The 27,463-nt window shown below is 44.9% G+C and overlaps 1 protein-coding gene across 1 annotated transcript in view; it reads left to right on the top strand.

Moving 5' to 3' along the window:
* STAB2 (stabilin 2) overlaps positions 1 to 27,463 on the top strand; it is a 157,826-nt gene that overhangs the window by 12,341 nt on the left and 118,022 nt on the right. The window contains exons 4-9 of the mRNA XM_061206574.1: positions 9,596 to 9,681; positions 10,513 to 10,582; positions 17,682 to 17,777; positions 22,827 to 22,952; positions 24,461 to 24,657; positions 26,230 to 26,363. Coding sequence (XP_061062557.1) covers positions 9,596 to 9,681; positions 10,513 to 10,582; positions 17,682 to 17,777; positions 22,827 to 22,952; positions 24,461 to 24,657; positions 26,230 to 26,363 — 709 coding nt within the window. The remainder of the gene's footprint in view (positions 1 to 9,595; positions 9,682 to 10,512; positions 10,583 to 17,681; positions 17,778 to 22,826; positions 22,953 to 24,460; positions 24,658 to 26,229; positions 26,364 to 27,463) is intronic.

The following is a 27,463-nucleotide window of genomic DNA, read 5'->3' as shown; positions in this document are numbered from 1 at the left end:
TTATGTGCAATTGAAATTTAACTGGCATCCTATATCTTATCTGGTAAACCAATCCTCAGTCTCAGTTTTCTCATGTGTAAAATGGAGATGGTGATGCTGATACGACTACCTCCAAAGGCGGTGCTGAGGATTGAGTGAACTAGTACATGTAAAGAACCTAGGATGCGCCTGGCAGATGGTAGGCATTCAGAATATGCTACTTACCATTTCTGTCTTTTGTGGTTCTCAGATCACTGGCTGGCCTCTTTACTTCAGGAGGTGTGTCTTGGATTGGTTTTATATTCTAAGGTACTGATCTTGTATAGTCTGGCTTAGTGTTGAGGACTCAAAATCTTGAGTCAGGCCTGATCGCAGCAGTAGTTCCAACAGTTACCAACCCTGTGATCTTGGGCAAGTTCCTCACCTCTCTGAGCCTCAGTTTTCTTATCTATAACCTGGGGAGGAGGACGAGAATGGTAGCTTCCTATACGGTTGTTGTCAGAATGAGACCGTGCATGCAAACTGCCTAGAAATAGTAAATGCTCAACAAATCCTCTCCATCTGTTATTGAGCTGATAACTATCTCCCTACTCAGTTTGGTAAGGCCATTTCTGTGCATCTCATTTTTTATGTAGCTTATGATCCCTTGGGTTTATTATTTTTCTTTGCACCACTGTCTGCCTTTCCGTGGACCCCATGGGTCACCCTGATGCGTCAGGTCAAAGCAAAGGCCTACCCTTCAGAAACGTGGGGACAATAGGGGCTTAGTCCGCTCAAGCTGCTGTAACAGAATACCATAACAACAGACGTGTATTTCTCATAGTTCTGAGGACTGGGAAGTCCAAGGTCAAGGTGCCAGCAGGTCCAGTTCCTGTTGCGGGCCCTCTTCCTGGCTTGTAGACAGTTGGCTTCTCTCTATGTCCTCAAGTGGCAGAGAGAGAGCTCTGGTCCCTCTTTCTCTCATAAGAGCTCTAGTCCCATCACGGGGTCCCCACCCTCATGATCTCATTTAAACCTAATGACGTCCCAAAGGCCTCACCTCCAGATGTCATCACACTGGACATCAGGGCATTAGCATACGGATTTGGGGGGCATAGATATTCAGTCCATAACAGTAAGCACTCACTTTGCCCTTTAGCCTGCTGACTCACAAGCCACTGGCAGAGAGGCCTGGCCAGAATGAGGAACACGCTGCAGAGAAAGCCTCGCACCCCCTGCAGCATATGTGATGTTAAGGCTCAGGAAGACCCCAGGGGACAGCAAATTCACAACCGGCAGACACCCGATGGGCCCTGAATGGAGCAGGCTGCTCATTTCAGACAAGGAGGCATTGGGGCACCTCTTGAGAAATAAGCCTGAAGCCCAGAGGCTGCCTCATCAGCCCCTGCCCGCCCACAGCGAGAGGCAGGCAGGCCCCTCTCTGTCCCAGCTAAACCTTCACTTTCTTGTGAATAAACAGAGAAGATGTTGTCAGCTTTGAAGATGATTCTAGGCACTTAATGAATGTTGAATTAATTAATTAAATGAATGACTTGTAAAACACTTAAGCCATTTAAAATAATTATATATAATTATATATATTTATAATTACATAAAATAATTATCCATACAGAGAAGCACAATTACAATCCTTTAAAGTCAGACAGGGCTGAAAGGGAATCGTTATCTCTGAGCCCAATGGCCCTGTGACCTATCTATGCCGCAGTGTCCTCATACATAAAATGGTGAAAATAACCACTTCACAGGGTGAAGATTAATAGTTCACAGTTGTGGAGATTAAATATACTGAGATAATATGTGTAATGTTCTTGGCATTCCACCCAGGGTCTAGATTGCTAACAATAACAACAACAATAATAATAACAAACAAGGACAGCACAGAAAGGAAAAACAAGTCATACTGGTCTTTCTAAGACCAACATCTGGCCCAATCGTTTGCTAAATGGTTATTTGGGCCTGAAGAAACACTTCCATTGAAATCAAAACATTGATTTTCTTACAACCACACTAAAGTATTCAAATGAAACGATTTAGAGATTGAAGATAGGAAATTGTGTAACTTACCACGTGTTTAAAAACAGCCGTTTCTGATTCTAGTGTCCTAGTTTGTTTTCCTTTCCAGTGAGTATAAACTACAGAAATGGACACCCCTGAGGTCTACATAGAAGTAAAGTTTAATTATTTATAGGGACATTGACCACCTTTTCCAAATCTATCATTGAAGCACATAATCTGCTAATGGATTTTTTTCATTTATTCTTAAGTCATAATTTACATACAGTAAAATTCACCCTTTTTGGTGGACAGTTATATGAGCTTTGACAACCCTAAACTGTTGTGTAACAAGCACCACAATTAAGATAGAGAACAGTTAGGTCATCCCCCAAAATTCCCTTTGTGGTCAAGTCCTCCCCCAACTCCCAATCCCTGGCAAATACTAATCTGTTTTCTGTGCCTATCATTATGCCTTTGCGTCCTATAATCAGAATCCTACAGTACGGACCTTTGTGAATCTGGCTTCTCTCCCATAGCATAATGCATCTGAGATTCGTCCATGTTGTTACCTGTATCAGCAGTTCATTCCTTTACAATGTTTCATAGTCCACCATTATGTGGTTCTACCCAGTTTATCTATTCACCAGCTGAAAGACATTTGGGTTTCCAATTTGGTGCAAGAATAAAGCTGCTATGGACATTCATGTACAGGTTTTAATGTGAACATAAGTTTTCATCTCACTTGAGTAAATACTTAGAAGTGGGAGTCTTGGATTGTATAGTGAATGTACTTTAACTTTATAAGAACTGCCAAGCTGTTTTCCAAAGTGTGTGCATCATTTTTTCATTCCTACCAACAATGTATGAAAGTTCCAGTTGTTCGGTATCCTTGGTAGTACTTGGTATAATCAGATTTTTTTTTTAATTTCAGCCATTCTGATAGGTGTCTAGTAGCATTTTATTGCAGCTCATTTTAATTTGCATGGTTCATGTGCTTATTTGCTATTCACACATCATTCAGGTTGTTTTCTTACAACTGAGTTTTGAGAGTTCTTTAAGTATTTGAGATTCAAGTCCTTTATTTGATATGTGATTTGTAAATATTTTCTCAAAGTCTGTGGCTTGTCTTTTCCCTCTCTAAACAGTGCCTTTTGAAGAGCAAACATTCTTAATTTTGGTGAGGTCAAATATTTCAATTTTTCTTTTCTAAACGTTGCTTTTTGTCTCACATCTAGAAATCTTTGCCTAATCTAATGTCACAAAACCTTTCTTCTATATTTTCTTCTAGAAGCTTTACAGTTTTAGGCATTACATTTAGGTCTACCATCCATTTTAAGTTAACTTTTGTATGTGACTCGTGGTCTGAATCAAGGTTCATTTCTTTACATATAGACATCCAGTAATTCCAGCATCATTTCTGGAAAAAGCTATGCTCTCTCCATTGAATTGCCTTTGGACCATTGTAGACAATCAATTGACCATCAATGCGTGGGTCTCTTTCTGGACTCTCTATTCTGTTCCATTGATCTATATGTCTATCCCTTCACCTTACCGCACTGTCTTGATTACTATAGCTTTACAGTAAGTCTTGAAATTAAGTAGTGTAAGTCTTCCAACCTGGTCATTTTCAAAATTATCTTGGTTACTCTAGTTCTTTTCCATATAAAGTTTAGCATCAGTTTATCAATTTCTACCCAAAAATTCTGCTAGGATTTTAACTGGAATTACAGTGAATCTATAGACCAGTTTAGGGACAATGTAAAATATTGACTTTTTTAATCTATAACCACAGTATATCCCCATTCACTTAGGACTTCTTTTATTTTTTGTCAGTGTTTGCTAGATTTCAGCTTACAGGTTTTGCACAATTGTTGTAATATTCCCACCTAAGCTCTTCATGGCTTTGGTATTATGTTTAATTATATATTTTTATTCCAGTCACCAGCTGTTCCCTGTTAGTTTATAGAAATGTAATTGATTTTTGTATGTTGACCTTGTATCCTGAGAACTTATAACTTCATGTATTAATTCTAATGAATTTTTGGAGATTCTTTTGAATTTTCTGTGTAGAAAATCATGTTGTCTGAGAATCAAGACAGTTTTTATTTCTTCCTTTCCAACCTGTATCCATTTTGAGTCTTTTTTCTTACCTTATTGCACTGACCATGATGTATTATCTGTTTTGTATATTGTTGGATTCAGTGGGCAAAATTTTGTTTTAGAATTTTTTGATTTTTAATTGTTGTTTTAGATTTTTAAAGAATTTTATATCTATACTCCTTAGGGATGTTGGTCTGTAGTTTTCTTTTCTTGTAATGTATTTGTCAGGTTTTAGAATCAGAGTAAAAATGCTCTCCATATAGAAGGCGCTGGGAAGAGTTCTCTCTTCTTCAGTTTCCTAGTTTTTATATAATTGATATAATTTCTTCCTTAAGTGTGAGGTAGTATTCACCAGTGAAGCCATCTGGCATGAAGTTTTCTTTGTGGGAAGGATTTTAACTTCAAATTCAATTTCTTAAATAAATACAAGGATATTCAGGTTATCAGTTTTCTCTTGAATGATCTTTGGTAGTTTGGAACAATAAATTTATTCACCTCATCTACTTCATCAAGTTTATTGGCATAAAGTTGTTTGTAATATCCGCTTATTATCCTTTTAATGTCTTAAGATTTGTAGTGATGTCCCCTCCCTCATTCCTGCTATTTCCTGATGAAAAATAATTTCTAAATGAAGCAGTTAGACTGTAATCTTCCTGAAGTCACAGAGTATATCTTTTTGATCTCGTGTCCCCAGTGTTCATTGAAATCTAGAATGTAAGCTCCATGAGGGCAGGACACTGGCCTTCCACCAGCTGCCCAGTGCTGCACTTTCCTCTGAAGTAAGTCTTGGTCCACTTAAGTGTCCAGGCACTCCCTCCTCACTAAGCTCATTCACAGCAGAACCTTGCTGAAGCACCAAGGGCCCTGCCTGGTGCCCAGCCCAGGCGCCACACAACCATCCTCATGCAAAGGCCCATCAGCTCATCACCTCCCAGCAGCCTAAGAAGCACCTTCACCGCCTCCCTGTCGGGGACCATGCACATTAATTCCTACGGCATACCCAGCAGTTCTCAAACAACACTGTGCAGTAGAATTACTGTCAAGCCTGTTAAAATGCATATTCCTGGGTCTTACACCCAGAGATCCTCATTCAGTGGGTGTGAAGTGCCAGACTTTGCATAAAGTTGCAACAGGTTATTATTGGCCAACAGGGTGAGTCTGGACTGAAATCCAGCCCATGCTTGGTTCACCAAGCCACGCACTCTGGTGTGGGCCTGGTCCACCCTCAGGGAGGGCCACGTCTTGATTTTAGTTTCATCTGCTTGCCAAGTCTAGTGTCTCTGGGGATATATCTTCAAAGGCAGTTGGGGTAGGGAAGGCTTTTTCCAATTTGCACAAAGCCTCTCTATGCCCTGGTGTATTAGCCTACGTCCTCTAAAAGCACGTGTCAAGGTAGGGCTAGAGATGCATGAGATTAATTAAAAGAAGTGCCTGCAAGGGAAAATGAGAAAGAAGGCAGGAGAAGTAGGGAGAGCCATCAGCCAAGGATGGAGCGCTAACCCTTGTAAGAGAGAGAACCAAGAAAGTTTGGATGGAAAAGTCTTAGACTACATGTAGTTCTAAGAAAATTTGGTAAAGCTGATGGGGAGTCCTCCATCAGCCAAAGTCACTCAACAGAAGAGTCCTCTGTCTTGTGAGAACGGGCCTGCCCTGGTATCCCTGCTGTGCTCAGTCACTGGCTGGAAGTGGAAAGCGTGGCTTCATGAAGAGGGTGGTGGATTTCAGGAAATTATGCCCTGAGAGGTACACTTTCACAGCTACTATTCCTGGAGAGAGGAGGGTCTTCGGAATCTGCCTTTGTAACCACTCCGTCACAATCACACTTAGAGGAACACTTGCCTACGTTTTTAAAAAGAAAGGATTGCTAATCATCCCCTAAGGAAAAAGGAGGCCCAGACTTCCCGGATACAATGTCACACTCTTGGGGGCTGGGATGGGGGAAATTCCCCAATTCCTCTGAAATCAGCCTGTAGCCTAGAATCTAGTTATATCCACAGTGGATGACTCTGCCCCCATTTTCTGCTCTATATGTTGTAACAAGGGATGAGCCGAGTAGAGGGGACACCCAGAGGATGGAATAGTTGAATCTGCCTCAGAGACGGGGTCAGGGAGAACCGCTTTGAGGGCGGACAGGCACAGGCAAAGTGTGGAGGGGAGGGCACTGGGGGGCAGCACATGGTGGTCTGCTTGGGCTGGACAGAAGGGAAGGGAGGGGAGTTGGCTCAAGGCCTGGAGGAGACTATTGGATGGAATGTGTTGGGGGGAGCCTGGGGTTCAGGCGTCATTGCCTACAAAAGTGAAAAGGCCTGGGAGAGCATTTCTGCAAGGTGGCACTGATGGCTGCGTCTCGGGGTGGAGGAGGCCCTGTGCTCTTCTGAGCCAGCCCTGAGGGCAAGCTGGGGGTCATCCAGAGAGCACCTTGAACACCTAGCCCTAGGGAGAGGCACGGGGGTCAAGAGAGAGCAACAGGGGCAGAACTGTCACCTCTATCCTGCCTCTGCGCAGAGCTGGGCCTGGTTCCCAAAATACCATCTTATCCCAAGAAGGGCCCCATGGCAACAGGCAATGGGAGAAGAACTGTTTGATAGCCCATTGTCTATGGAAACCCTCTCCTAGCACCCCTTGCTCAGTGTCATGAATTCAAGTGGTTCAGTTTGTTTCCAGATGAGCTTCAAAGGTGTACCTGGCACCTGCTTGATTAGGCCCTCTCCCTCCTCTTCATCCTCGCCTCCTGATGCCTTTTTTTTTTTTTTTTTTAAACATCCTTATTGGAGTATAATTGCTTTGCAATGGTGTGTTAGTTTCTGCTTTATAACAAAGTGAATCAGTTATACATATACATAGGTCCCCATATCTCTTCCCTCTGCGTCTCCCTCCCTCCCACACTCCCTACTGATGCCTTTTTAAAGCTAAACACCACACTCTTTAACCAGGCCCTTCCTTAGTGATCCAGCTGTTGCCCTCTGTTGAGCCCAGATCTCAGGGACCTGGGCCATGCAGGATTAGTGGTTTGAGGTCAGTGTTGGTGCCCTCCAGTAGAGTGATCAGAGCTCTAGGTCTCTTCCCTGGACAACCTCTCTCCTGGTTTGTGAACCAGTATTTATCTGATTGTCTGTTAATCCATATATACCCAGGACCTTCCATGGTCCTGATTCAAACAGGTGCCCAATCATTCCTTTCCTGAGTGTTGTTATCTGTTACACGGCCAGCCTGAAAGAACAGAAACTGGAGAGGATGGAGAGTATCCACTCTAAGTAATAACTACCACCATTTCTTGGGCGCCTAATATTTCCAGTCCCTACCACAACCTGCCAGGAAGATGCTCGAACCAAATCTCAGAGCCAGGCATCGACTTTCCCAAAGAGATACAGCTAGCAAAGAGTTGTGCTGGGATTCAAACCCAGAACACTCTGATTGAAAAATCTGGGTTTTTTTCCTGACAGCCTTTCGTCTTGTGTAGCCACTGCCCTAGCTGGTGAGAACAGCCCAAACCAACGTACTGGTTTTCAAAGTGATTTATAAACAGTAGCTACACGTCAGCGTGTCTTCTCCTTTACTCACTTCATAACCATGTCTGCATCTGTGCTGTGATTCTGGTCTGGAGCAGTGCTGGGTGAGGATAAAGCACAGCGATGAACGGTGTAGTCGACTCTGGAGCACCTGCCAGGGTTGGAAGCCTGGCTCTGCCACCGTTGTGGAAAGAAGGACCACAGGCTCAAACTGTGTGATCTAGCCCTTGTGGTTGACTCAGACTCTGCATGCAGGAAAGAGACAGAGGAGCCATCTCCACCTTCTCACCTCCCCATACCTGCAAGTTATAAATGTTCTTTTAGAGAACTAGCCTAGTAACTCAGGTGAGCCATCAGGGTCTCCTTGGGAGAACTGCTTCTCTTTGCAGTTCGAAGTCTCTTTTTCCAAAAACTGCTTTTTCATTTTCTATGGATGCTGATTTCTCAGGAGATATATGACAGTAAGTTCATGGCACAGGAGAGCTTTGGACAAAGGTCTTTGTCAATGGTGGTAGGAGGGGAGGGAGGGCAGGAAGGTTGGATACTTCTGGTAGAGGAGGGGTAAGTGAGTCTCTCATTATCCTCACCAGCTGGATGACTTTGGCCGAGTCACTCTACTACTCTGTGCCTTAGTTGCCTCATCTAGAAAATGGGGCTAAAAATGGGACTTAACTACGGGTATTGCTTTGAATCCTTTATTATTATCTAGAACTCCATATCATTAGCTATTTTTTGGAAAGCATTTGCCTTGCTAACTTTAATTTGGGATAACGTTTGATCCTGCCTCATTCACACAGACACGATTCATGACCATTGTGTGATTTCTGCTTGGTGTTTGCTAGGCCAGATCCCTCATTTTAACAATCAGAACTCAACCAAACCAGCATTAAACCCATGTCAACTCAGCACTCAAAGTGTAGAACAACAGCCAGCATAGAAAGAAAGAAAAAAAAAACAACATTTTTTTCATCCTCATCACAGCAGTACCTTAAACTTCTGTTCTTACCATTACTTTAAATCTTGTATTTAATTTTGGACATTTAATATCTGACTCTCTAGCTAAATGTCCCTCCACCCCAATGTGTAATATAATGCTTGGCACATGGTAGGTATTCCCTGAATGTTTAGTGAATGACTGTGAAATCCTCTAATAAATGTCTATAAACGCTCTGATTCAGGTCTAGCACAGCCCAAACGTGCAAACTGATGCTTGTTTGGAATCGGCTTCTGAGTGAAAACTAAATTCCTTTGCTTGCCACACAAAGTACTTCATTAATTGGCCCCAGCCAATCCATTATTCCTCATCAACTACCATTTCCCCATACTCTCCCCCCAACTCCCAAGTTCCAACCCTGCCAAACTTTATATCATTCGCAGAACAGGTCATGCCCTTTTACAACTCTAAGACTTTGTACTTGCTGTTCCGTCTTCCTGAAATGCTCTTCCCTTTTAAGCATGGCCAACTCCTACTGAGCCTTCAAAACCCCAGCTTAAATGACTCCTCCTCAGGGATGTCTCCTTGACTCCCCAAGGCTGTATCAGTAGCTCCCTTCCCTGGGCTCCCTCAATACCCTGTCTAGCACACTGATTAACTGGCCTGGCTTTAGAGTCATGCTAAGGGCTGAGCTAAATCCCTGGCTTTGCGACTTACGAAGTGTGAGACTTTGGGCGAGTTATGTGACCTCTCTGAACTTCAGTCTCCTCGTCTGCTAACTAGCACCAGTAGGAACCCCTGAGGGTTGTAATGGGGATGATTTAATTAGATGATTGTAAAGTGTACAGCAAATGCTCAAGAAATGGTAGCCAGTCTGATGCGTCCTAGTACAGCACCTGACTACTCTGTGATTCACTTGCCTCCCCTATGTAACCCTAGATAAAGCAGGCAAGGTCTTCAATTATTTCTTATCCCTGGCAACTAGCACACTACCTGGCATGTAGTAGATGCTTGATGCATCCTTGCAGCATGCTTCTGTGCGATCACAAACAAATGAATATGCCCTTTGATTCCCCAGAGTGCCCGGGAGGAGCGAGGGCGCCCTGCAGTGGCCGGGGCAGTTGTGCTGACGGCATGGAAGGAAACGGAAGCTGCTCCTGCCAAGTGAGTTGAAAACCTTGCTCTCCTCCTCCCTGACTCTGCTTTCTCCTTACCTGTGGGGTCGCTCTGTAAACACACACTGGGTGGAGACTCTAAGAAGTAGCAATATTAGTAAAAAAAAAAAAAAAAAGGATGCAGTGTGCAACAAAATGACATGTTAGAGGCTGGGGGACCTTTGAGTGTATCCATCTGTAAAATGAGTCTAATAATAATACCTACGTGATTATACTTGTTGAAAAAGTGAGATGAGATCATGTATATGAAGATACTTTGTGAAACCATGCAGGGCGACAGAAATTTGTCATTGTTACTGTTAAAAATCACCGTTATTAACAGACTAGTCTTCGGAGCTGTCCTCAGCACCCATACTTGAGCGCTGGGTCTGCCAATTGAGGCATTTCTTTGCTGTCCCATGAAAGGGACTTTTGCAAGCTTCAAGCCTTAGACGATGGAAATACAAAGGAATCCTTCTGAAAAGGATTGAGCTCAATTGCCTTCAGAAATGCAAAACTGAAAGCGTTTTCATTTCACCCTTGGGTGGAATTATGATTTAGCCATCAGTACTTGCTCTCTGTATCTTTGGACTAACGAAGCAGCTTTCTTCTGAAGAGCTCCAGACTCTTAGTAATAACTGATGCAGGGATGAATGTACAAATTGTAACACAAAAAGAGCAAAGAAGAAAGGAAGAGAAAGAAGGAGTTTCAGGACAGGCACAGAGGGCAGATAACACTTGAGAAACAAACACTGAGCAGACAGTCAGTTAGAAATCCAAGGGCTTTGTGGGCAGCGCAGATCGCTTGAGTCTAACATCCTCTCCCTGGGGTGTCCTGCAGGAAGGATTTGGAGGAACAGCCTGTGAAACCTGCACTGATGACAACGTATTTGGACCCAGCTGTTCAGCAAGTATGTCTCACTTTTGTGTCATCGAATGCAGTTGTGAAGGTTGAAAGTCAGACATGGCTTATACAGCTCAAGATCCCAGAAATAAAGTTCCTTGGGGGAAAAACACAGAACAGTTCTCTATAACCAAGCTACACAGGCAAAACAGAGAGTTGACAACAAATCTGATAAGGAGAGACAGTGTGTCTGTGGTTTTCAGTGCTTGCAGGCAGCTACTCACCAGGAATGCTTCCTGGCAAACTCTGGGGCATAGGTTCCCTCTCTCCAGGCTCCAGGATCCAACATCCACCAGTTCCTTGCCTGCCCAGCTTCTCCATGAGGTCTTTCCGGACCATGGTCTCAGCACTGACCTTCTCGCCAGGGGCCTCTATGTCCACCACAGGTCCCAACACATCTAATCTGTCCTTCTCTGGGGAGTTCACAAATAAATACCTGAGGTGATCAGAGGCTGTTTGTCCCAATTTGCAGATTATGGCTTTGTCCCTGACATGGGTTTGTCCACTCTCTTATTTCTGGTTCTCCCCAGAAGTTGACCCAGAAGCATTCTGCAAGCATTCTAGTACAAGTAGCATATTTGAGAGGTGACCCAGGGAAACACTAAGAAAGTGACACAGAGGAAATAAAGGGTGTGTTGTCAAGACAGAGACCAGTGTGGATGACCAGAGCTTAATCCCCTGGGGAACTCTGGAAGTCCGTGTAGAACATTCACCTTGGAGTTACTTTACCTGAGGGGAGAGGGAGCCATGGTGTAGTAGGCAGAATAATGGCCACTCCCCAAAATGTCCACATTCTAATCCCATGGACCTGGGAATATGTTGCCTTCCATGGCAAGGGAGAATTAAGGTAGCAGATGGAATTATGATTGCTAATCATGTGACCTTACCATAAAGAGACTATCCTGGATAATCTGAGTGGACCCAGTGTAATCACAAAGGTCCTTAAATGTGGAGGAGGAAGGCAGAGGCAGAAGATGTGGTGTCAGAGTGATGAGACGTGAGAAGGACTCCACCAGCCCTTGCTGGCTTTGAAGGTGGAAATGGCCCACGAGCCAGGCAATGTGGGCAGCCTCTAGAAGCTGGGAAAGGCAGGGAAAGGGATGCTCCTCTCCAGAAAGGAACACAACCACCAACACCTTGATTTTAGAGCAATTACTTTGGATTTCTGACCTCCCGAACTGTAAGACAATATATGTGTGTTGTTTTAAGATGCTAGGTTTGTGGCAATTTGTTACAGCAGCAATAGGAAACTAATACATGCGGTCATTAGAGGGGAGTTGTTCATTCCCTGGCACTTCCAACCCCCAGTGAGCACCCAGGCGGAGCAGGCTTCCTAGGAAGTGTTCACAGGCTACTGGAAGGCAGCTGAATGCATGGACTTGGTAAGGAAGGCCTAGAGAATGTGGGCGTAGTAGGGACAGTGTCTGCCAGATTCATAGTCTCCCAAAAAGGATAAGTCAAGTGGCCTTTGTCCAATACCACCTCAGTTTGGCTTTTATAGAAAAATCATATTTGGTAGACACTGCATTGATTCAAATATTTTGGGCAAGAAAAATACACAGACATCCCAGCCCCCCTAAGTTTGCTCACTCTGTAATAAGTTTCATCTGCAATAGCAAAGACATGGTCTCATTCTAATCCATGGGATCCTTGACAGCAGGTGCTGTTATACCTCTTTATCTCCAGTACCTTCCACAGTGCTGCCTGCGTGGTAGACACACACTACACTCTTGGCTGGATGAATAAACAAATGAGTGAGTGAATGAATGATATAACTTGCTCCAGCCCTCTTGTCCTGACCGAGAAACATGTTATTGGGAGGCATCGTGTAGAGGTGATTAGAGCTCCAGCTTTAGACTCAGACTGGGTTTCAGCCCCAGGGCTGCTGCAAATTGTGGGAACCTTAAGTTTACTGAGCATACTCTGTGCATCTTCATCTGTAAAAATAGAAATAATATTGCCTCCTTTAGAATTATTACAAGGAACTAATGAGATAATCACTGCACAACAAATGATAGCAATTATTATTATTAATACCTACTATTGCCTGGTGTCCCCCAATCTTAAGTTTTTCTTCATCCACCACTTTATAAAAGATTATTTCATAAGAGTGTTAGCAAAAGCAAATTTAAAACAGATGTTAGCATTCTGAGTGTTTTTTTTAACATTACATTATATTAAAGGACAGTAAACTATTTTTTTTTTTTTTTAATTTTATTTATTTATTTATGGCTGTGTTGGGTCTTCGTCTCCGCGCTAAGGCCTTCTCTAGTTGCGGCAAGCGGGGGCCACCCTTCATCGCGGTGCGCGGGCCTCTCACTATCGCGGCCTCTCCTGTTGCGGAGCACAGGCTCCAGACGCGCAGGCTCAGCAATTGTGGCTCACGGGCCCAGCCGCTCCGTGGCATGTGGGATCCTCCCAGACCAGGGCTCGAACCCGTGTCCCCTGCACTGGCAGGCAGACTCTCAACCACTGCGCCACCAGGGAAGCCCCGTAAACTATTAAGTGTAATCAATCGTTTATAAAGAACATGTCTTTCAAATTGGCCCTTCCCTACCATAATAGAATTTAAATCACATATTTTAAATAAATATTGAAATAGGAAGAAAGACAGCAACCAACACTGCTTACTTATCAAGAAGCCAAGTAATTGTTTGCGGATGAAAATTTAGAAAGAAGATGAGTTCATGTTGCCTCCAAGAAACTGTTGTTGGTTGCCAATGAGCACAGATGTACATGGAGATTCCAAACATTTCTAAATTTAAAAAGTGGCTTCCCGGGCTTCCCTGGTGGCGCAGTGTTTGAGAGTCTGCCTGCCAATGCAGAGGACACGGGTTCGAGCCCTGGTCTGGGAGGATCCCACATGCCGCGGAGCAGCTGGGCCCGTGAGCCACGGCTACTGAGCCTGCGCGTCTGGAGCCTGCGCTCCGCAACAAAAGAGGGCGCGATAGTGAGAGGCCCGCGCACCGCGATGAAGAGTGGCCCCGCTCAACACAACTGGAGAAAGCCCTCGCGCAGAAACGAAGACCCAGCACAGCCAAAAATAAATACATTAAAAAAAGAAAAAAAAGAAAAAAAGTGGCTTCCCTTTACACTTGTTTGTGCCATGGAGAAAGGGCAAGTGAAAGGGTTTGGAAACCCAAGTTTTTAAGTAAGAAAATTGGAAACCTAAACTGAGACTCGGAAGATAAGACTCCCAGTTCTGGGTTCCAACAGAACTTTGTGAGATGATGAAATGTCCTGATCTGCACTATCGAACACGGTAGCCGCAAGGCACGTGTGGCCATCGAGTACCTGAAATGTGGCTAGTGCAACTGAGGAACTGAAGGTTAAATTTTAGCCCATGTTACTCAGTTTAAATTTAAATAGCCTCACGTGGCTAGTGGCTACCATATTGGATAGCGCAGCTCTAGAACATAATGGCTAAGAGAGCAGACTTCAAGGCAGCTGGCCTGAGTTTGAAACCAAGCCCAGTTGCTGTGGGACCTGGGGCAAGCTATTTAACCTCTCTAAGCCCTCATCTACAAAACGGGAATAATAATACCTGCCTCGTGGGATTGACTCGTAGAAAAGCTCCTAGCGGCAAGTCATAAGCACTCAATAGAAGCAAGTATTAAGCGAGGACAAGAGCAATCCCACAGTAAGCTGAACATTCATTCACCTATGAACCAATGAATGATGGCTCAGTGATGGCTGGTCATTTCCCATTGGCAGGTTCCCGTAGGGGAACCTGGAAACCTTTTCAGCCAGGCATCCACTGGGTGCCAGTGTTGTTTCACCCATCATGAGGCAGTGGTCGTTGGCGGTGGCAATTCTGCCTGTAAGTAGGACAGCGCTATGAGTTGCAGTTTATTTTTAACACTGACTTTAACCTGCTGCCGGAGCATTCTCCTACCTGACCCTCGATTTGCTTAGAGATGATTCAAGCTGCATCAGCCAAGGGTGTTCATCTCAGCTGCCAAGGCCCTCGCCTGCTCAGTGCCTCACTCCAGGTTAGGGCAGAAGGCAAAGCCCACTTTCTCTAACATGACCCAAATCAATCCCACAATCACGTCCTGTTAATAACAGTAGCTAGCATTTGCTGAGTGTCTGCCGGGCACCAGGCAGTGCTCAAGGGTTGGCATGCAGAATCTCTTTGGAAACACTCTGCAAGCTGGGTTCCTCATTTTATGGATGAAGAAGCAGAGAGGTTGCTCAAGGTCACGCAGCTATTACAGGGACAGAGGTAGGGTTTGACCCCAAGTGTCTGACTCCAGAACCTGGGCACAAAACCACTGCACCATTCGGCCCTGGCAGGCATCCACCATGCATTAGACCCGTGACAGGTGATGGGCATCCAAAGAGGGGAGAGATTAGGTCCCCACTCCCAAGGAGCTGGAAATGTGGGAGACGCTTATGAGCCCATGTGCACGGTGCACATGGGATGCTGCGGGAACATGAGAGAGGGCAGCTCACTCGGCCAGGGGCACGGCACGGGGGCTCTGTGCGCTGTCCCTCTGACCCCAATGGCCATGGCTTTGGCTACTTTAAAGTCATACACCCCAAGTTTCACATGTCTCTAGAGATTTGCTGAAGCTGGTTTAACAAATACCCAGGGCTCTTTAAATGACCTTTGGGAATCCCTCTGCCACTCACATCTCCTTCCCAAGGACACTTTCTTGGTAGTGGCTGGCGGCCCTGCAATGCGTGTCAGAGGCTCCCGAAAGCTACCCGTGCCAGATCAGTTAATCCAGTACATGGGCTGTGCTGAAAGGCAGGACTTGGGGAGAGGCTCGTGCCTAGAAGGGAGGCTCAGCGACAAGGACGGCCCTTGTAGTTAGCATCTAAGTTGGGAGCAGGGGCTGAGTCACATTCGACTCCCCCCTTCCGCCTCCTCACCCTCTCCATGGGCTGCATGACAGCACTTAGGACGTGCAGAAGCAGTGTGTCTCTTAGAGTTCAGCTGCCCCGCTATACTGTGAGCAGCTTGAATTTAGATATTGTGAGTTACTCTTATTTGTATACCCAGTGCCTAATCCAGTGCCCGCCACTAGGTAGGAGCTGGGTAGATATTTTTTAACTGAATTAATTTGCGTCTTCTCTGCTGAGCCCGTAGTACACCCCCTCCTCACCCCTATTATCTCCACGATGAATTTGACTTCCCTCTGGAACTCATCTGTTCCAAAAGCTACAGCCATGGGTGGACATCAAAGTGCTTTGCTAACATAGAAACAGCAAATCAGTTTTTAAAGGGAGGATGACAATTGCAAATCCAATTTAATTCTTCAGTAATTTGAATGAGCACTGGAGCTAGTTGTCTCCCATTTTCCATATGTAACACGGGGTTAATGATCTTACCTCAGCAGATTGAGAGAGAAAAACGCAGCCCTGACAGCTGTCGGCTGGTCGCTGGCCTGCAATTTCATAGAATGTCACCATCAATGGCTCGCTCTATCTGTGCTGGAACAAGACAGAAACTAGGCCACTGCCTTATCCTGTCTGAATAGAGAAATAAACAGTGACAGGGGGCAACCCAATGGCCATCTCTCCCAGTTAACACGAGTGGCTACTGCTGCCTCTTCATGACCCCTCGCCCCTGCTGCCAACTTTGACCACTGTTGTGTTCCTGGTGGTACTTGGCTGGCTGGCATGACAAAAGTAATAGTTGCAGCAGGAGGTGATAGTGAATGAGGTACAAATAAAGTGCTGCCCAGAGGAGCACAGATTCTGTTTTGGCACCTCTGAGATGGCACCACCGAGGAGAGGGGCTTTAGATGGCCTAGAAGGATGAGGAGGATTTCTACTGGATTTCAGTTGCATGCAGAAGGGAGCAGAGTGGAGGCAAGAGCATGGAGGAGTGAAAGTACAGGATGCACGTCCTGCTGCCTCCACAGGGCGTGGTCTTTCCTAGACCAGCTCCCCCCATCTCTTCCTGGCCAGCCCCCATTGCTATTGACCCGTCACATCTTAGCATCTATCACACCTCATTATGATGGGCTGCTTTCTTCTGCCTTCAGACTGTGAGCTCTTTGGGGGCAGGGACTTTGGGTCATTAATCCCAAGCACAGCGCCCTGTAAGTAGTAGATGTTCAACACGTGTTTTGAAGGAAGATGAACTCTAGTGAGTCATCCCATGCACTTAGATCCTCAGACGCATAAAATGAAGTGGTGAAAGATGAAAATGAAAATTTTTAAAAGTTGGAGTCAGCTTGGAGAGGGCCTTGTTTGCCAAACAGAGGAATTTAGATTTCATTTGGTTAGCAATTGGGAGTCACTGAGATATTTGGAGGAAGATCACCTTGATACCATTACTGATCAAATGAAATGGATAAAATGGAGAGGTGAGAAATCGAACAATGAGTCCAGGTAAAGTGCTACTGCAATAGTCCAGGCAAAACAAGATAAGGACCTGAAGGAGGACAGTTCCCGTGGAGATGAAGGACACGGGATTGAGGTGGGACATGTAACAACCTTAGAGTTCGAACCTTCAAGTTGCAAACTTTCAAAGATGTGAACATGCATCTGGTGCCAGCAAGGAACCAGAACCTGTGCCATCCACGTCAGGCATGAGTGAAATTGCAGCTTGCCCTCCGTCTCCTATGGCTGACGATCCTTCAGCTCTACCATCTCCCACCTCCTCTCCCTCCTCCAGTCAGTCACTCTTCTTGCCTGTTCACTCGATGCCAGCCCCTGTATGCCAGCTGTTGTACTGTACTACTGTACTTTCAAGGTACTGTACTGTAAGATTAAAAACATTTTCTTTATTTTTTGTGTTTGTTTTTATGTATTATTTGTGTGAAAATTATTATAACCTATTACAGTACAGTACTGTATAGCCAACTGTGTTAGTTATGTACCTAGGCTAACTTTGTTGGACTTAACGAACCAATTGGACTTACGAACCCACTCTCGGAATGGAACTCGTTCGTATGTGGGGACTTACTGTAAACTGAAGCTAATAAAAAGAAGCCAAGGTTCAAACTAGGGTCTCTAGGGCTTCAAACCCATGGTTTTCCCCACTTCATCAAGCAGAATCTCAATAAACACTATCTGAAAACAGTATCCTTCCAGAATCTTTGGAGGAAGTCTACATCAGGTAACGAAAAATTCCCCTTTTCTGTCTGCAGTGTGCAGCTGTGTGCATGGAGTATGCAACAGTGGAATACGTGGCGATGGGACCTGTGAGTGCTACTCTGGGTACACCGGCCGCAACTGTGACAAGCGTAAGTACTGCTAGTTCCCTTAATACCACACCAGATCAAATGGGCACAGACGTATGCATTTCAGTTGTGCATGCATGTACTGGGGCTCTACGTGTGTGACGTGCCATCAAATGTTTTGCTGGAAGATAGGCAAAAATTTAAAAAGAAAGGGGACAAAAGGAGAGGAAGGGAGAGAAGGGGAGGGGAGGGGAAGGGAGGAGAGGGAAGAGATCGTATAGAATATTGGCAGTCACGGAAGATTTGGGAACAATGCAGTGACATGGCTGTAGCTATGTTTTAGGAAGGCCAAGCTTGTGGCAGTGTGAGGATAGGCTGGAGAGGAAGACATTGGGGCCATTGCAACGAGTTAGGTACCTGAAAAGGGAGATAAGGCATGTTCTGCATTATAGGTCTCAAAGACAGAGCACATCGACAGGAAATGGAGGCTCACCAAGGCTAAATGATTCACCAAAGTTCACAAAATAGTGAATTAGTGAGCTGGGACTCAAGTCATTGAAATTCTCTAAACAATCGATCACACTGGGTTTAATCAAAAGATAGAGACCACAGGGTGATTGCAGCAAGGGAAGTTTAATATAAAGAATTAGTAAGCTATGATAGGAGAGTGGCTATAAAAATGCAAAATGAACTGTAGGGCTGAGGGGGCATAGCAAAGAAGGGCAAACTTGGAAGGGGACAGCCATCCCCAAGGCTTGGCTCAAATCTTGCTGGAGAAGGGATGGTGGCAGCCCACTTAGTAGGGGAGAAGTTTGCTGGTTTGCCCAAGCCAGCATGGGAGTACAGTCGCCCAGCAGGCAGGCAACAACCCTTCAGGGCACTGATGAGCCGAGGCTGGGGAGCAAGTGGACAGAGGGAGTTGGGGCACCATGGGTGCTAAACCTGGAACCTTCAATGTCTGTGCATGGGGAGGGATGTGGGAAGGTGGCCACTGGGTCCAGGCCAGGGATGCAAGGTCACCGATGAACTGTGCGCTCTGAGTGCACAGTTGGGACAGGGCATCACTGGATGTCCTCACACACCCACACCACTGACAGGCTGTGCAACAGCAGCAAACACAGCAGAAACACAGCACTGTACAGCAGAACCGGCAAGAGGCGCCCCTTCCTCCTGCAGTAGCCCTCCTGCGCCCTCTACTGGCCAAGATTAACATATCCTTGCAAAGGAGAAATGTTCAGAGTCCAGCCCGTTATCACAGAGCAGGTGATGAAGGGTGAATTTGGAGCTTAGCCATTAGGAAATTGGACATGCTGCCTGTGACAATAGCTTCACTTAACTTATCCTCTGGATTTTATTCTCCTGGTCTGTAAAATAAAGGGATTAGACAAGAATCAAATTCAACAAATTCAAACTCGCTTTATTGAAAGTCGTTGAGAAGATGTGAGCAGTGGTAGAAAGGAGGATGAATAAAAGACAGCCTCTGCCTTCTTCCTGTGGAAGAGACAGACATGCAAACGACCAATATGAATCAACGGCAGGATGAAACTCAGGTGGTTAGGGGGGACCCCTTCCATAGCCCTCAGTCAGCCTCCTTCCCCAGCTATCCTGTACTGCCCAATGGACTCATGAGCAAAAAACAAAAACACAAACAAACAAAAAACCCTTTTTAATAAGACCAGAGATCCATCTCAGAAGCCAGCCTAATAGACAGCATGAAAAGATTTGCTTCCAAATGACAAAATAATTCTATTGAGTCAGAAGATAAATAGACTGGGACAAAAATATTTGCAATCCACACGGCAGAAACGTTTTTATAATAGAAAGTCCATGAGCTCACCTTTAAAATTGGCCAAGGAGCAGCTAATTCTCAGGAAGAAATGAAAACTGGCCAACGAGCATAGAAGAGGTGCTTAACCCCACTAGGAGTCACAGAATGCAAATTAAAACCATAATGAAGTAGTACTTTGGAGTTTGGGAGGTTTTGTTTTGGTTTGGTTCTGGTTTTTTGCCCACTGTGTTACACAGGTTGAAAAACTAGGTAATATCTATCTGTGGGTGTGAGAAAAATTACGGTACTGTCAGTGGGGATGTGAATTGCTACAATCTATGAGGGAAATGTATCTATTAAATTTTAAAGGATGCTTACAGTTTGAGGCTACAGCCCCAATTCTGGGAATTTACCTGGAGGACTGGAGAGGTGGGTAGGTGAGAATATATGTACAGAGAAACTCATGATAGTATTGTTTTTAAGAACAAAGCAAGCTGGAAACAACTTGAACGTCCATGAGTAGGAAGTGGTTGAGTGAAGTGTGGTACATCCTATTCTAGTTAGAAGAATGCTAGCTGCGGAAAGAAATCAACACAAAAATCCAATGGCTTAACACTACGGTTCCAAAACTGCACCAAGGCATCCCAAAGTACCCTATCAAACTCACAGGGCTGCTATGGGATATTTTTAATTTCTGAGGGAAACGGTGATACATCTGTAGAATATCGTATGAAATGTTAACCTGATTTAGTACACAATTTCAACATTAGGTAGCACTACAATTTGTGCGATGGTATCATTTCTTTACGAAGCTGCATTTCCAGTGGTCACTGTGGTAAAAAGTAAGTACCATGCAAAAATCATTTTAACTGGAAGGAGGGTGGTAGTTTCCAATCTGATTCCAAGGCTGAAGAAGTTGTGCCATCTCCAGCAAGCTCACGTGTCCCGTTAGTAAGTAAATGTGGTTGTTTAAGAACGAAATAAAATATTTAATCTTTCTATTAACCATATTACTTTTTCAGATGGCTACTACGTTATCATGACATAAATAGTTACTGAATTCTTTGGTTCTAACAACTTAGTAAATGAACCGGTAGATATTTCTTTTGTATTGGGGTCCTGTGAAAAAAAATACTGAAACACTAAGGGCACTCAGAGAATTTGGGGAACCTCTGGCTTAACACAACAGAGGTATATTTCTTACTAATGTAACAGTCCAATGTGGGTGTTCCTGGCTCCCCACCAGCTCCCCACCACATGGTGTTTAGGGATCCAGAGCCTTCCACTGCATGCGTCTGCCATTCTGTAGCACCTCCGAGTGCGCTGCTTTGAGCCACGGAAGGAAGGAGAGAGTGTAGAGAAGCATCTGCTTATAAAGTCCAGAATAATACATAGAACTTCCAATATTCCATCAACGTAGACTAGTCATATAACCCCACCTGGATGCAAAGAGGGGTGGAAAACGTGATCCTGAAAGGGCAGCCCCTTCTCAGCAGCAATTCTACTTTATGGGAGAGGTGAGGGGATATTCTCTATGAATTTTTGATTCAACTAGCCACTGCTGGGAGACAAACGCATGCATCACATTTGTGCACATCCTGAGAGCAGCACGCTGACTGCCCTTTGTTCCAGCATCTTTACAAGGATGTTTGTAGAGCGAACAGCCTTGGAAGATATAGGACCTCCCTCGGGAACAAGTGCGGGTGTGCTTACTGCCTGTGCCAGTTATCAGTGGATTGCCTCTCAGCTCCAAACTTTTTGCCTGCTCTGTGAATATGGAGGTGGGCTTTGGAGTATTTCTCATTTGTCAGCCAGTAAGATGTGAAGCCTTACCAATAGAGGGTGCTAAAGGGACACGGAAAAAGCAAGAGTTTTCTCTTCTTGTTCTCTTCTTGTTTCTCACTCACCAGGCTCCTGAAGAACACGGTTTTGCTCCGCTGCTCAGCCCCGCACAGTTTCTCGAGCACTAGGTTCTGGCAAGGCTTAGCATCCTCCAGTATCTGACCACTGCATACCTCGTCTAGTGCTTGACTCAGGCGGCAGCAACATAACCAGGAGCCCTAGACAGTGCAGGCTGGGGGCCCAGTTCGGGAGCTGCTCTGCACACCCTCCCCTCAGCCCCATGCACAGCAAGGGCCCCGCAGGACCAGCCATCCCGAGAGCTGACCACCCACCTCCATGCCACGCAGCTGGCCCCTGAAACCACCCCTGCCCCAGTCACACACAGGAGTACACCACACTTCTGAGAAAGCGGGCTTCTCAGCCCCTGCTTCCAGTAGCACCCAGAGGCAAGCCGCTTTCCCAGGCTTGGCACCTACCTGTGGACGACCTTCCCTGGGGCCCCAGAGGGATGGTCTCCAGCAAGTCTCACCAGCGGACACCTCAGCAGCCTCTCTGCTGTAGAGTGACCAAGGCCATGTCCTTTCCAGTGACATCTGGGTCTCAGCGCTGGAAGAGGAGGACTTACTCTTATCTTCACCCGAGAGGAGTGATTGCTCTTTATTTTTCTTCCATTCCTTTATTCTTTCGAACTCTTTTTAGCTGTCAGGAGCCAGTTCCCTGTTATTCCACTCTGTTCATGAATCTTTACACTAAAATATTCACTGTTCCAATAATTGCATGATTTCTCTCTCTTGCCTGGGCCCTAAGTAATACATTGCCTATTATTTAAAAACAAACAAAAAGGCATTTCAGTTCCCTAAGCTCAGGTCTCCTCTTCTGTAATGAAATCCACTGCCTGTTCTGGTCTCAGTATGGCCCTCTTTGCATTGCCCTGTGGGAACCGGGGCTTGGAAGAACTGGTCCAAAAATGCTGACATTCTGGTTACTGCTCCTGATGTGAGTGATAAACTATCCTTTATCTCTGACCCGGGCATCTCATATCTTCTAGCAGCAACAATGTGACTGCATCAGCCCAACTTGTTCGCTTTGCAAGTTGGCTAATTATACCAGACTCTATAGTTTTTAACAGCCATCTAAGCCCCATCTATCTTATAAAATACTATGCAGTCATTAGAGATTAAGGTACACCCTTAAATACCTCCATAATATATTGTTAAATTAAAAATCAAGTTCCTAAATATTTTAACAGGATTCCATTTCATTTTTTGAAAATCTTATACATAAATGTATTATATTGGTTGTTAACGTTGGTTATTTTGGGAGTGGGATGGGAGAATGAGAATAAGAAGACAGCTAATTTTTGCTTTACTCATTCTGTATTTTTTGAATTGTTACAGTGAATCTGTGTCACTTTTGTAATAATAGGGAACATTGCATTTGTTGAATTTTTTTAGAACTGGTTGTTCTACTAAGGCCATTACCTCAACAATCTTCCTTTCCAGCCATCCCAGAATGTGCAACCTTGCTCTGCCCAGAAAATTCCAGATGCTCACCTTCCAGCGAAGATGAAACAAAACTAGCATGCAAATGCATCCCCAGTTACCAAGGCGATGGCAAACACTGCGAGCGTGAGTAGAACTTCGATCCTGCTGGTTTATTCATTGAGGTGGTTAGATTCCGCAACAGAAAACAACCTCACAACCTTCTTAATATTAACACAATGACCACTTCTATTTCTCTCTTTGTAGTTGAATGACATATATTAAAAATTCTAAGCAAAATGCTCATCATGTGGTAGCTCTTCAATAAATGGCAAGTTCTCTTGTTATCAAAGCACATATATAGATTTTTACACTTTTTTAATTAATTTTTATTGGAGTATAATTGATTTACAATGTTGTGTTAGTTTCTGCTGTACAGCAAAGTGAATCAGTTATACATATATCCACTCTTTCTTTTAGATTCTATTCCCATATAGGTCATTACAGAGTATTGAATAGAATTCCCTGTGCTATACAGTAGGTTCTTATTAGTTATCTCTTTTATATATAGTAGTGTGTATGTGTCAGTCCCAGTCTCCCAATTTATCCCTTCCCCCTCCACTTTCCCCCTAGTAACTGTAAGTTTTTCTTCTTCTGTATCACCTAAATCAACGTTAAGATAGAAGGTAGTTTGTTTCTTCCTTCCTTCTTCCTTCCTCCCTTCCTTTCTTTTTTTTTTTTAATAATTTTATTTTATTTATTTATTTTTGGCTACGTTGCGTCTTTGCTGCTGTGCGGGGGCTTTCTCTAGTTGCGGCGAGCGGGGGCTACTCTTCGTTGCGGTGTGCGGGCTTCTCATTGCAGTGGCTTCTTTTGTAGTGGAGCATGGGCTCTAGGCGCGCAGGCTTCAGTAGTTGTGGCATGCGGGCTCAGTAGTTGTGGCTCGCGGGCTCTAGAGTGCAGGCTCAGTAGTTGTGGTGCACGGGCTTAGTTGCTCTGCGGCATGGGGGATCTTCCCAGACCAGGGATCGAACCCGTGTCCCCTGCCTTGGCAGGCAGATTCTTAACCACTGCACCACCAGGGAAGTCCCCTTACTTCCTTTCATGCTCTTTCACTTCATGAGTGGTTGTGTGTTGGTTATGAACATGCTATTGGAGCCCAACTGCCTGGGTATAAACCCCAGGTCTGCCTGTTACTAACAATATGACCTTGGGCAAATTCTTTAACCTACTTGTGCCTCCATTTTCCTATCTATGAAATGGGGATAATAATAGTAACTACGCTAGAGGGTTGTAAGGATTAACTGAGTTCACATATGGCAAATGCTTAGAAAAGGGCCCAGTACATATTATAAATTCTATTACTATTAGTGCTTTCTTTCATGCGATTTTATATTTAAATCCACACATAGCATGGCATAATAATACATCATCACAGTACTTGTAATTATAATTTCTAATGGCCATATATAAATCTTTTTGGTCAATGGGGGTGATCAGGAGGGTAAGATGAAATGTTTTTTACTCTCTCTCTTGAAACTGTTGAATTGCCTTTGCAGCTTGGATGAGCTGTGATTTGCAATCCCTTCACAGTTCAGTTTTCCTTCTCCTTCCCTGAGTGTGGTAACCACCTTATTTTGTCATTGCTTCTGCAGCCATCAACCCATGTTCACAAAATATCTGCCACCCTCACGCTCGGTGCACCTACCTAGGACCAAATCAGCACAGTTGCACGTGCCAAGAAGGCTACCACGGGGACGGCCAGGTGTGCTTACCAGTGGACCCCTGCCAAGTTAACTTTGGAAACTGCCCTACAGAGTCCACAGTGTGCAGATATGATGGGCCCGGACAGGTGAGCTAACGATGTTGGAACTGATGAGAATAGAAGTAGGACCACCCGCTGAAGGTAAAACTGTGCCGTCTCAGTTCTCCCTTTCCATGCTCAGGTCGGGCTTCCTGCCCAGACAGACCTCTGTGTGCCTGGGGTCAACCTCAGGGAGCCGTGATCTACCCTCTGAACTCGCCCTTTCCCAGCTCTCCAGTCAGAACTCCACTGTCTCCTCCATCCCAGTCCTGTTTGATGATTGACAACATATATACGTATAGCTCTAATTCTATTAACAAATTAACTGTTAATGAAGTCTTGGGAAAATATGTAATTGACTTTCACCTGCATTCCTCCAGTCTCTCTAATGTCTTTTCAAAGTGAGAGGGGACTCTTAGGACCAAAAAACTCTGTCCCAAAGGGATGAATGCTGATACAATGTCAGGCAGCACAGACAGATTTGTAGGGAGCAATGAAGATACTCTGGAGTGAGACGTATGTGATTCTCTAAATCACGTCATGACCTTGACTGGTAAAATTCAGCCTAGTCAGGAGACCTTTTCTACAGAGTCCAGATCAAAGAGCCCTTTCCTCAATATCTCATTCACCCACCAAATATTTAGTGGGTGCCTACTGCAGCCACAACTGCATGTCAAGTGTCCAGTGGAGGAAACCCATCCATACAAGAGACTACTGCTGCCTGGGTGAAAGGAAAGCCTTCAGTGTCTGACCAAACCCAGTCATGGGTCCCCAGCAGTCTAATCCGCACCCCATGGGGATGCTCCTGGAGTCCTCTGCAGAGAATCCACCCGATCTCATGTCCAAGAAAAAGAATACATCACATGACATTTCTGCTATCAATTTCTGAGGCTGGCTTGTAAGGAATTCAAAGGGCTAAATTCTCATCCTCTAAATGAGGTCCCTTATGGGAAAAGTCATGTTACATCATGAAGCAAAGCCCCAGGACCTTGGGAGTGAGATTAAAACATATACTTTGTCACTTTAAAAATGGGGCCCAAGGCGTATTTTCAAGTCTTAGAAACCCTCCATCGTTCACAGAGAAGCATTCATTATTCCAGAACAGGGTTCCTCATCCTTGGCATGATTAGCGTTTTGGACCTGAGAATTCTTTGTTGTAGGAAGTATCCTGTGCATTGTATGATGTTTAACAGCATCCCTGGCCTCTTGTGGCACTGTCCCCCCACCCTGTTGTCACAATCAAAAATGTCTACAAGCCCAATGTCCCTTGGGTTGAGACTCCCAGTTGAAAACCACTATTCTAGAGAAATAATACCTCCCATCTGAGCCTCAGTCTCTACTCACCTAAATCTAAAAGCGGGAAGTATGGTGCCAGGGAGGGCCAGGGTTAGCAAACCAAAGAACTGAAAGTGTGAACTACAAGCAAGGTGTCTGAGTTTCCAAACAGATGAGATGTGAACGTGATTTCCAATTCTGGATCTGCTGACAAATTTTAGTTTCAGCCCACACTTTAGACCTACCCCAAGTCAGCTTTTATGGCAGAATAAAGATAGGAATTTAAGAAGCATGTCAGCCTAAGTGACTAACGAGAACGCTCTCTTCTCTTCCCATCGACTGAAGGCTCACTGCGAGTGTGCGGAACACTACCGCAACTTTGTCCCTGGAGTGGGGTGCAGCGTGACCGACGTCTGTGAGTCTAAGAACCCCTGCCACAGGGATGCGAACTGCACCACCATCACGCCAGGTCACACCAAGTAAGGCTTTCCAATTCCACCACCACCTTTCCAAGCAGTGAAGGTGGTGGCCAGTCAATGCGGAAACTTCTCGGGAGGACAGGAAATGTGTCTTGTTCAGCCTTGCACCACCCTCACATAGCACAATGCAAGGAGCGCAGTAGGGACTCGATACATGTTTGTATAATCAATGAATCATTCAGTAATGGTTTCCTTGATAATGACCGTGCCAGCACCCTGAAATATTGACCTGGCCTGAAAACATGGTATGAAGTGATCAGAGCTTGGGAGAAAGAATCCACCGTCACTGGGAAAACAGATGTCTATTGTGATGACAGAGGTTTGACCTCTAATGTATAGGCCTGTTTCCGCAATCTATGAAATATTGCTTGTTAGTGGTGCAAAACAATGGGAAAGTGAAAACTAGGGAAAGTGAATACACATGAGTGGTGTTTCCCAGACTCCAGGTTTCAAAAGAAGGGGTTTACTGTGAGTTAAAATATTTGTGTGAAAATTCCCAAGGCAGAGGCAGCTTGCCTAGTGGGAAGATGCTATTCAGAGTTTATAGCTACTTTATTTTATTTTATTTTTAGCTGTGTTGGGTCTTCGTTTCGTGCGAGGGCTTTCTCTAGTTGCGGCAAGCGGGGGCCACTCTTCATCGTGGTGCGGGGGCCACTCTTCATCGCGGTGCACGAGCCTCTCACTATCGCGGCCCCTCGCATTGCGGGGCACAGGCTCCAGACGTGCAGGCTCAGCAGTTGTGGCTCACGGTCCCAGTTGCTCCGCGGCATGTGGGATCTTCCCAGACCAAGGCTCGAACCCGTGTCCCCTGCATTAGCAGGCAGATTCTCAACCACTGCGCCACCAGGGAAGCCCTATTCAGAGTTTAAAGACCTGGGTTTGAGTCTCCACACTGGTATCTATCAGATTCATGACCTTGGGAATGTGACACGGTCTCTCTGGCCTCAGTTTCTCCATGTATAAAATGAGCAGTGACGTCTATTTCATACTGTTGTTGTGAAGATTCATGAGAGAATGTTCTGGAAACTCCTCTCCAGCTGTGATATGGTTTTTTTTTTTTTTTTTTTTTTTTTTTTTAAACATCTTTATTGAAGTATAAT

This window comes from Eubalaena glacialis, chromosome 11, assembly GCF_028564815.1.
Source record: "Eubalaena glacialis isolate mEubGla1 chromosome 11, mEubGla1.1.hap2.+ XY, whole genome shotgun sequence".
NCBI classification, from domain to species: domain Eukaryota; kingdom Metazoa; phylum Chordata; class Mammalia; order Artiodactyla; family Balaenidae; genus Eubalaena; species Eubalaena glacialis.
This window is presented reverse-complemented; position numbering and strand designations above follow the sequence as displayed.